Source organism: Helianthus annuus, chromosome 6 (assembly GCF_002127325.2).
Source record: "Helianthus annuus cultivar XRQ/B chromosome 6, HanXRQr2.0-SUNRISE, whole genome shotgun sequence".
Taxonomy (NCBI): domain Eukaryota; kingdom Viridiplantae; phylum Streptophyta; class Magnoliopsida; order Asterales; family Asteraceae; genus Helianthus; species Helianthus annuus.
The window spans coordinates 68,209,797-68,221,019 of NC_035438.2; the positions used below are offsets into that span (position 1 = coordinate 68,209,797).

Here is an 11,223-nt window from a genome sequence, read left to right on the forward strand (position 1 = left end):
TTTAGTTCACTGTCCCCACAGGCTTTCTGATTATTTTTTTTTTCTTTATGGTTTCCCTGAATGAAACTAGATAAACCAACACATGTGCAAACTGACAGTCGTTTCCTAAATCGCATCGATGACGACTCCACAAAATACAGGTTTTTATAAGAGTAAATTGCAATGAGTTGTCATTTCACACGCAAGAAACGAGTTCATCCACATCGACATAGATTTGGTACGCTAAAGAAGCATGAGAAGCAACACGCAAATATATCGAAAATGAACAAAATCACCAACTTTTTTTCTTTAAGTAGTTCGAAAGAATCACACGACTTATGGTTCATAACAATAAGTTTAAATTCTCGACCCAACACCACCTCCTTGGCTCACCCGACAACATACATAGATCAAGAGCCACCAATGATCTTTCGGTTAGTAAACAACATTCTTTTCGCCTATACATAGTCTTAGAGAGGTAAATATGTTTCCACAACCAAGTAACAAAAACTGTATGTGTATTTCGCTTCATTGCACCGCCAACTGCCACCCTGCTGCAAGAAAACCACAAAGCACAACATAAATCTGGAGATCTTCATAAATTTGTCATTTCTAGAATATCAATCACAAGGTTTACAAGGGAAACATACCAGTAACAATCTGTTTCTTGAAAATGTCAAGATACGGTTCTTCCGTAACAAATGGATGCGATGTACAAATTTTTGGACCATTTCTCCTGTTGATAGAAAAATATTGTAAAATAACCCGTTCAATTATTGTTCCTTTTAATTTGGTTCATATAATGACGTGTAGGAATGGGATCGGTACAGTACCCATACCCGTACCGAAAATACATGTACCGAATTTGAACAAAACTGGGTACGAATGACGTACCGGATATATTGGTACAGTACGGGTATCGATATCGGTATTTCGGTACGATACCCGCTTTGGTACCACTTTGTTTTTTTAGCACTCGTACAGGTACCAAATAGGTAAAATTGGTACGAGTACCAATACGATATCCATATGGGTACCAAATTGGTAAAATCAATACGAGTAGCATAAATAACATAATACGAAATAAAGCATAATATAAAAAAAGTCTCGAAATTCTATATTAAATTCGATACCAATACCATTTTTTACCCGTACTGATACCGAAAGTACCGAATATCGAAATCAATAAAACTGGGTATCGATACAGGTACCGAATATCCAAAATCAGTACACGTACTGGTACAGTACGGAGTATTTGGGAAAAAAAATCTCACCCCTAGTTGTATGTATAAACAAGATTACCTTAACATGGGTACTAGGAAAAGCCGATGTTCTAAGAGTTTCTTGAGTGACATCTTGTGATCTCTTCTTAGATGTACTAAGTATGAAGGCGGCTTGATCTTCGGTTGCAGCCGCCGCTGTTATCCGATAGCCGTTCTCCCATCTTCGGTGAATCCCTTCACTAGGGTACAAAAAGTCAAGTTCAACCACCTGAAAATGAACCACAAAATACATAAGTTGACTTTTGTGGGTTGACTTTTCATGTAATAAAGGTAAGTGGATGTTGAAAATACCTGATTAGAGTAAGTTGCGTCTCGAGACATTACAATGCCCCATCGACTACCTGCTGTTGTCATCGAGGTTACCAAGAACCCTTCTTTCCATTTTTTGTTGATCCACTTGAATGGAAAAACATCGCTCACTTTGTATGATTGTTGTGTGTATGTCGTACCTAGAAGTAGGTTTTAAAAACACTATCATTAACTACTCAAGATTCAGATATTAGAAAGACATCGCCTTTAATAAACGACACTCAAAAATCGAAATGCAAAAGAATAAATATTATTAACTTGTATTTTTTTAAATTATGATAAAAATAATCATATATAAATCTATAAACCAACTATGGTCAATTTTCTATTTGCGCCCTTAAAAAAAGATGTCGAGTTAACTTTCTAACATTTTCTATTATTATTATCAACCTTGACCGCAAGTAACTTTTGATTACCTTAAATTGAAATATTTGAAAATTTGAATAAGATAACCTTTTATGCAATTAATAATTATCGTTACTTTTTAATTAAAAAAATGTTTTTCGTCCAAAATTGAAGATAATCATAGCTTTAAAAATAAAACTACATCCTTACATCTGTAGTCAAAGTAGGGCATCTAAGAGCAAAAGCACATAAAAAGACATTTATTATCATGTATAATCAATATATACATTTCAATCACTCAGATAAACGAATACATACCAAAGCAAAAAGATATAAATAGATAACAACAAAACATACCCTTGGACATTACGACCAAAGCACTACCATTTGTTGCACCGGCAAGTGACGTGATGTAATAATTCTTCTCCCATTGCTCCATTATCCATTCCTGTAATAGACAAAAACAATATAATAATTATATAAAGAAACCAGTCAAAGGTGTATTATAAAATTTGAGACGATAATTGTTACCTTGTGCAAGAAAACAGGGGATAGCTCGTAGACTTGTGAAGTGAAACCGGTGCCGGCATCCATAACAATAGCCCATAAATTTAATGCAGAAGCGACACAGCTAATATTCAGACCATCGTTCTTTCCTTTCTCAACATGTTGATGGAGTCTTGCATCCGCTACATTGTAGTAGTACCTGAGTGTTCATATAGTTCGACCAAGAAACGGCATTTGACAATTAGTTATTACTTTATTTACTTTAAAACTTGCTAAAAAAACAATGAATCTTGATCAACATCTTGATTTTAAAAAAGCGCGAGGCACTCTGAGGCATTTAGGTCCAGAAAGCCGAGACGTGAGGCATTGCTCTATGTACAACTAAAGAAGCTTTATTTACAACCAGAAGTTGCATCTCTCTCATCTCTTTTACATATCAACTTTTTTATCAAGTATATTATTCATAACATCTTCATCCCTTTGCTTGTTTTTACATATCAGCCTCCTACAAACCCTAAATTTGACCAAGTTTGACCCAGATGTGCATGAGGCGCCGCGCCTCAAAGCCCTGTGGTGTTTTCTAAATCGCCTCATGTTGGGCTGGCAAACCGTGTCTTATCGTGTTTAACAAGTCAGGAGAATAACACAAGTATTTATATGAATACAACTCATTTAACTACTTTATATCTCATGTATATAACACAGTTGTATGTTTTATGTACCAAGAAAAAGAAATGATTGAACCTAGCCTCCTAATTTTATTTATTTTAAAAAAAAAAAGAAAAAGAAAAGTAAAAATCACGTAGTGTACTTTTCAGTGGACAGGTCTAATCGTGTCTTATAAAGGTGACCTATTGTTGCCTCGGGCACACTTTTTAAAACCAAGATCAACGTCTTAAAATAAAAATTGTAGCATTCTTCATGTGGAGGCGTTTTCTGTACCTCTGTTTCATCGGCATTCTTGAAGTATAAACAGAAATCCACTGAGTAGCTGGAGTGCCTAGCCGAGTTTTCTTCCTAGGTTGACCGTCATCTTCCGAGTCAATAAGTAGTCTTCCCCTCTTTTGTCCCACCTACAACAAGCAATCATCCAAAGTTACATCAAGAAGAATTAAAAAGATAAAGAGTAAACTACTATTTTGGCCCCTGAGGTTTAGTCAGTTTAACCCTTTCAACCTGAAAAAGAATCTTTTGACATATTAAACCCCGAGGTTGCATATTGTAACGATTTTGACCATTAAAACTCGTTACTTTTTTCTATTAAGTGTAGGGTATTTTAGTACTTTTACGCCCAACTGAGGTGTAAAATAACCAAAATACTCTTACACTTGACAAAAAAACTAACAGAGTTAGTGTTATGGGCCAAAACCGTTAGAAAATGCAGCCTCAGTGTCTGATGTGTCAAAAGATTCCTTTTTAGGCTGACCTTAGGGGCCAAAATAGTAATTTACACAAAGATAAAGTTTTAATCGTCAAAATCACACCTTTAAGGCGCCGTCTATTCTGAGTGGCCGAAGAGATGCACTTGAAACTAGGCAGTTTTCAAACAGCCCAATGAGCTTCAAGTAATTTGGTTCTTCGTCAAATTTCATATTGGTTACCGTTTCAAGAAATTGTTTGAACGGTGACGGGCAAAGATAGCAAAGTAAGTCGGGAGATGTTGCCATCTTCTTTCTACAAACAAGAAACCCTTTGTTTTCTCCCTGTAGTTGAATAACCATTAGAACTTCATATATTTTATCTGATAATAAAATTACAAAACGAAAGCCAAGAAATTTATGAAACACATAACGGCTATACACCAAATTCTTCAAACCCAGGTAAAAATCTAAAAACAGAAACGATAAAAAATCCATACGACGTAAAGAACAATTAAAATCCATACGACGAAAAGAACACGACTGTGGGAATTTTCCCAAGAAAATATCAAACAATAAAGGAAATATATAACAAATAACAAATTCCCAAGAAAAGAAAAGAAACAAATGAAAAATTTTCAAAAAAAAAATTTGCTAAAAATTAATAAAAAAAAGACAGTGGCTGTCGAATCTTCAATTGATACTCTTAAGAACCGTGATGTAAAAGCATGGAGGTATTTAAAAATTCCATATTCGGAAAATCCAATTAATGGTTGTAAAAAAACGTTCGTTAATAAGAACACATTCCCTAGAAAATAAACAATAACATGATAAACTCGAGAAACAAACTCACAATGAAGCCTTGCCATGGAAGCTTTCCTCTGAGAAGAAATATTAATGTATACGCCAAAGACTCGAGATCGTCCCTTCTACTTCCCGTCCTCCCTAAATGTGCATGTACGCTTGCATAACGTACTGTTCCCCTGTTTAGGAGAAAATACAAAATGTATAAAAAAATATAATAAGAAAATTATTAAAGAGGTAAAAAAAATTACCTGAAAACATCAGGCTTTTGGTCATACTCAACATGATTACCAGATGATGCGTCTCTCCATTTTGAAGCTAAAATAAAAATAAAAAAAAGCGTCACAACCTTTTCTATAATGCATTTAAAAGATTTACAATACGGTACGAAAAAAGATGTACCTAAACCGAGATCAACCAAATACAACTTTTTCTCATTAGGTGTCCCGGGCTGACCGAGCAAAAAGTTTTCAGGTTTTACATCTCCATGAACAAAACTGAAAACATATAACAATTTTCAATCATATATGCTAATAGAAAACAATATAATTATCTATGAAAAAAAATGATGTGTGCGTAACTGCCTACCCTCGTAAATGAAGCTGCTCTAAGATCGATAATGCTTCCACTGCTATACAAGCAACCATTTCTTCAGAGAGACTATCCAAAAGGGCATATTTTAAAGTTATTTACAACTTTAAGAGAAAAAAAAATAGAATTTAAATAAATATATTAACTATTAACATACATTTGGTTGCTAGAGTTCCAAACGTCCCATAAACTCGGGCCTAGTTTGTCCATAACCTAGATCAAACAGAATCGAGCATATTAGACTAATAAGCACCAATGAATCAAACCGACAAAAAAGGTAAATCTAATAAACTCACCAGGATATAGTAGTCTCCTTGACGGCCTTTGTGATGGACCATCGGAACACCGTAACATCCGTTCAGGGAACTTGAAGGAAAAAAATTAGCATTTGAGAATGCATTTTAATATTTTTAGAATTTTAGTACGGATTTAGAAAACCGCTCACCTGTAAACTTGCCACTCGTAAGGAGGGCCGTAACTACACCCCTTGCCATTTCGATGCTCCAATTTCAATGCAACCTACATCCCAATATATGAATAATATATATATATATATATATATATAATTAATATATTTTTGATACGTAATTGTGAAAATTTAGTACCTCAACGGCGTCGGGGCCTGTGTTTCCTGAGCCACCGCTTACCCTTCTCCCTACGTAAACTTGACCGAATCCTCCTTTACCGAGTTTTCTTTCTAATTTGTACGCAGGGGAATTGCCAACTTGAACCTGAAAACGAATACATCAACATCTTAAACATTACTAATCAACCATTAATTAAAAACTTTTCAAAAAAGAACATTAATTAAAAATTATAAACTTGTATAATTACCCTTTCAGGAACCGGGCTTGTGCTTCCTTCATCTTCGGCATCAACCGCCATTTTTTCCGCACTTCTACCGACAACTACTTGATTACAAACTCCAACATCCAAATTCAAAGGGGGGCGACCAACTCCACCACCAAATATGTCGGGATTTTTATCTTGATTTGTTGGTCGACCACCTCGACCTCTGCCAGCGGGCCTTGGCATTGGATAGAAATATCCGGGGACCACTGGACTGGCGGCAGGTGATTTTGGTGCCTGAACTTTGCCTCGTCGGGTTCCGCGTCGAGGAGTTGGGGCTAAAAGAGGCGCTGCATTGTCATCGACGTTGTTATTATTACCTTTTTTGGCTTGACGAACTCCACGTCTCAAATCCGGCATCTTCTTCCATGCACATATAAATATCCTCCGACCTCCACGAAAGATATACCTATAAATAATGATAAAAAAAATCAAGAAATCACCTTCATATATGCACAAGTTCATAAACTAATTCAAGAAAAAGATATGATCTTTTTATGCATCCTACCATTTACTCTAAAACGTAAATTTACACCGATAAAATAACTAAACTGGTCCTGCAAGAGAAGCCATTAGGATGCTTTTGAACAAATCTTTAAAATGAAAGTGTTTGCCCTAATATAAAACATCATCATAAATCCATAGTTTTGTTTCTATACAAGGCTTCAATCGGGCTATAACATATAGCACATGTTTAATATTCTTTTTAAACAGCCATTTATTGTGTAGCGCTAACTTGCAATGTTGACATTATCTCCTAAAATAGAATATACTTCCCTTTCCAAGACTTTTACCATCTTAGAGACGGTGTGCGCCACCACCAACTACTACGGTCAAAAAGAGGGAGTAACCAACCACATGTCCTATAGCAAGCGGGTGGTACCCGAAATCTCCACTAGAGATTCCAGACTCCTTATCATTAAGCCATAGCGTGGGGACTACCATCTTAAATACGTAAACAGTATTGACCAGAGCGAAAGGCACACAAAGAAATGAACTATCTTGAATCAAATTCATGTATAAAACTTGAGTAATCAAACACAACGCAGTGGATTATAATAATACAAAGAAGCATACACGAACGTATGCAAATGTCGAAATAGATTTTAGAACAAGAAATGCCGATTAAATCCGCTCTTGCTGCATTTATATTTCCCATAAATCATCCTAAATTGTTCATTCTTGGAACCTACTAAACCACAAAACTGATATCTAATCTGCTAAAATCACAGTACCAATCAAAAGTGTGTCTTTTTGGTATAATGATCTGATAAACCACACACAACAACAACATATCCAATTAACATTAATCATCAAGAACACAGCTTTATAAGAAAAAGATCCAAACCCATTTCAAAACAAGAAACAAACAACCCAAAACACAAATTAAAAATGCCCATATGCCAGATTCAATAAATCAAACACACATACACAGTACAATCAAGAAAACAGCAAACAGATCATCCAAAGTTATCAAGAAATGAAAAAGATTGAACCTTTAAGTTAATATGAAGTCCCCAAATGATGGATTGAAAAGGGTTGAATAAAAAAGATTGAAATCTTGATCAAAAAGATGATTGGTTTTCTGGAATTTAATAGGGAGAGGGGGTGGGTAAGTCGATGAGGGTTAGCGGTGATATGGCGCATGGAAAGACGGTGTAAGGTACGTATGGGCGTACGATAGCAATGTCTTGTTCACCATGGTTGTGCATCAATGGCTATGTGCTGGTGCGGATTCCTTCTTGGATTTAATGGGGCCTTTCACTTGTTGATTGGTGTAACAAATGGGCTCCTCCTTACCATGTTCATACCTATGTTTGTTTGGGCTCTTTTCTTACTTGTGGTTTTAATACTTTAATTCACAAATATTAAAATAAATAAACTTTTGTATGAGGGGTGTGAGCTAACCTAATGGGTAAAGGTGAGTTAACTTGGGTCCACTAGACCGGGCACAATAAGGGGGGGTATCCTCTACAGGCGAGCGTATGATTTAGTTTTGATTACATTATTCTAGAATCACACCATTCATTACCATTCTATTATGATTTTGTCTTTCTTTGCCAATAAACGGTGGGTGATCCTACATTAAGCATTGGCGTAACCAGTGAATCGAATGGTACTTGTCCTGAGTGACCCTTGGTTCTGGGTTTATGTGTTATAACTTCATAAAGTGTTTGAATTATGTATTTTGTTCCGATATGCGTATCACCATGTAATACCTATGAAGGATAATGATATAAGTGCCATAAGTAGTGTTTAATATAATTGGTGTCCTTTTAAGTGTTTTTATTTCCTTATCTATCATTTGCGATTAATAAACTTGGTTTTGTGTGTGTCGCTCAAAATTAGAGGAAGCGGATGACAAAACATGGAGAATGAGTAATTGGAACTAATGAATAAAGTTGTTGAAAATTAATAAGTGATAAAAGATTATAAAATGAAAAATCGATGTCACTAAAATTAATTGTTAGAAGGAAAACTAGAATATCAATAGTTTAAATCTAATTATAAGGAATGATTGATGTACAAATATAACATCTGACAACACTTAGGTGGGGCCATGTATCATAGAGTGTGTTGGATGTGAAAACCAAACGACATGCCCTATATGGACGAGCCATGTATCATAATGAGCTTTTGATGCATAAAAGGGTCGCTCGACTTCACCTGGATGAGTCATTGTACAATAAGAAACATTTGGTGTATAAAGTTAGTGTGTCTACACAGGGCAATGTATCATAATAAGAGGAGTCAGCATAACCTCAGAAGACTCTTAAAGCGTGGAGGGTGACGGTTCAAAAATCTAAGTCTACATATGTTTAAAAAAACAACATTTTTCTCGCAGACTGTAAAGTTTTGGTCCACCTCTTCTTTACAGATGTCTGCAGATGTGGTCGACAGACTGGAGACATTTTACCATTTAAAAAACAAACTGTACCGAAGTCTCTTATAAAGCTTGTTCAAAAAATAAAAGTATCACTCGAAGTATGCACAAGCTCAAGGATTTTGGTTTGGTATTCGTGTCTGAAGGTCAAAGGCATGCACATATATGAAGTTTTTACATCATTCGAACCAAAATTTGCAATCCCCTCTGCGCGTATGTAGGAGTTGGAGTAAAACACAAATGAGAAGCCTGCTAAGCATATTGGTTCTTCTTGTAAACTACTCAATGGTTGTTTTTCCTCCTTCCATGTTACGTATCAAACTTACTATTTTGAACATCAACATCATTCATCTTTGCTCCTTCTTAGACATATTTTAGCTTGTTTGGAAGCTGTCAAAAAATGTAAAATCATAAGTATCTATCTATTATACTAAAGCAAAATAAAGGTTGACTATTTGACTTTAATGTGGCTATTCTCTTTGGCCAGAGAATTGGGATTTTAGGCGGCATTTTCTTCTTCTCTCTAATTTCCTTCAATTCCTTCAATTCTCTGCGCGGTTTCTTTAGATTATATATGGAAGGTTGCAATCTTATTCAATAATTGGAAGTTTTATTAGGAAATTATGGAACCGTTTCCAATTATATCGCCTATATACAAATTATTTCTTTTAATCGGATGTTTGAAACGATCACTGAAGAAGCCTGCTATGTTTTATGTTCATCATCAAACTTCGAAATACAAGGATCGGTAAGTTGGATTCCACCTCTGTATGTTAATTTTTAGTTTTTATTAGAAAACCCTAATTTTGTTGTATGATTTGTATGTTGTTGTTGATGTTAACGGATCCACTAATTGTTTTTGATATGAGATTTTAACCAGTTGATTGTTGTAATTTGTCTGTTTATTGATGTTCTAATACACCGTAATGGATTTCTATTTGTTTCTGGTTAATCCTCTTTTCTTAGTTTTCCAGTTCATTCATTCCATCATAAACCCTAATCGCTTATTTTGATTATGTATACAGATTTATTATGTTGCCATGTTGTTACGGAGTTTGAAAATTTAATAAAACAGACTTTTTGTTCTGTTTATTTGAATATAATATTGTTCTAATTTCAATTTTTTGTGTGTATTCTTATTTTCTTTGCAGATACGGAAGTTGGGTTTCTGGTTCATATGACGGATCCGTATAAATCTGAGTTGGTTAGGAACTCTGCTTTATTTGCCAATTTTATTTTGTTAGATGTTATAAAGTAATAGAAATCCATGAAATGCTATTACGAATTCGTTTCTCAAGTGTTGTATGGTTTTGTGCAGTTGGTCTGCTGATAGCAGGCTTCTCTTGAGTGGTAGCAAGGACTCTACCTTGAAGGTAACATTAATTTTGTTCATAATTGATTATAAATAATGAATAATCCAGATCAATTCTATAAATTTACAAGTACTGTTTTAATTTGTTATGATCTTAAACATGTTATATATTTAGGTTTGGGATGTGAGGACACAGAAATTGAAGCAAGACCTTCCTGGGCATGAAGATGAGGTTATTATTTTTTTTAATTTATATTGTTTTTCTTAAAAAAAAAAAAGAAGGTTAACAAGAATAAAGGTCATTTCAACAAGATGATAATTATTATCATTCTTTTCTTTCAATTTGTTAAGGTTTTTGTTGTGGATTGGAGTCCAGATGGTGAGAAAGTTGCATCGGGTGGTCGGGATAGAGTTTTGAAGCTATGGATGAGTTAAAAACTTAAGAAAGCTTTTTGTATGTACTTCAAGGTGTACATGAACCATCTATTGCTCTCATATGGGTTGTGTTCCGTTATTAAGCATCAAACGCTTTACGTTCTTAGTTACATGTTTCCATTGTAAAGAACAGACATATGTAGACACATAGATGTATTATATGCATTTGTTATGTTTAGAATTCAGTTTTAAGTGAATTATAGTGAAACATGATGTAGGGATGTGATGCATCGGTGCTTTTGGATCGTACTGTCTTTATGGGGAGTGAGAAAGACACTCTACCAAATCAGTCTTTGAGGGGATTTATGATGTAATCCGATTAGAGCATCGGCCGATTCTCGTTTTCATTCGAAATCTTCAATTTGCAAAGAGCACTGGAAAGAGCTTTCATTATACAACTTCACCTCATCTTCCTACACAGGTTTCCACTTTATTCAAATGTTGCCCGAAACTCATATCAAACCCTTTATGCCTTTCTAAACACCAATTGTTGATATCTTATCTTCTAGGGTTATAGATTGTTTATGGTTGAAAAGTCAAAGATTGGCAAGTCTCTTACAATCAGGT

At 34.9% G+C, this 11,223-nt stretch overlaps 1 protein-coding gene across 3 annotated transcripts; it reads right to left on the minus strand.

Moving 5' to 3' along the window:
- Nucleotides 1-253: 253 nt before the first annotated feature.
- Nucleotides 254-7,847, minus strand: LOC110865594 (casein kinase 1-like protein HD16). Of its 3 annotated transcripts, none has more exons than XM_022114887.2 (18): nucleotides 7,522-7,847; nucleotides 6,011-6,434; nucleotides 5,782-5,907; nucleotides 5,622-5,695; nucleotides 5,473-5,542; nucleotides 5,334-5,389; nucleotides 5,174-5,245; nucleotides 4,988-5,082; nucleotides 4,837-4,903; nucleotides 4,635-4,764; nucleotides 3,908-4,126; nucleotides 3,366-3,496; nucleotides 2,448-2,622; nucleotides 2,274-2,364; nucleotides 1,554-1,711; nucleotides 1,282-1,470; nucleotides 630-715; nucleotides 254-530 (listed from the first exon to the last, which is right to left on the minus strand). In XM_022114887.2, the coding sequence occupies exons 2-17, from the start codon at nucleotides 6,383-6,385 to the stop codon at nucleotides 656-658; spliced, it is 2,088 nt and encodes a 695-aa protein (XP_021970579.1). In that variant the 5' UTR covers nucleotides 6,386-6,434; nucleotides 7,522-7,847; the 3' UTR covers nucleotides 254-530; nucleotides 630-655. The 3 variants fall into 3 exon arrangements, with proteins under 3 accessions (XP_021970579.1, XP_021970578.1, XP_021970580.1); XM_022114886.2 differs by having other exon boundaries at nucleotides 254-533; XM_022114888.2 differs by lacking the exons at nucleotides 5,622-5,695; nucleotides 5,782-5,907; nucleotides 6,011-6,434; nucleotides 7,522-7,847 and having other exon boundaries at nucleotides 254-533; nucleotides 5,174-5,243; nucleotides 5,473-5,526.
- Nucleotides 7,848-11,223: the final 3,376 nt, after the last annotated feature.

Excerpts from the sequence above, each read along its gene's own strand:
- LOC110865594 (XM_022114887.2), bottom strand. The coding sequence starts at position 6,385 with ATGCCGGATTTGAGACGTGGAGTTCGTCAAGCCAAAAAAGGTAATAAT. Across the intron at positions 5,696-5,781 it reads CAGGCCCCGACGCCGTTGAG|GTTGCATTGAAATTGGAGCA; the intron begins GTACTAAATTTT and ends ATTGGGATGTAG. Across the intron at positions 716-1,281 it reads TTCCTAGTACCCATGTTAAG|GAGAAATGGTCCAAAAATTT; the intron begins GTAATCTTGTTT and ends TTCTATCAACAG.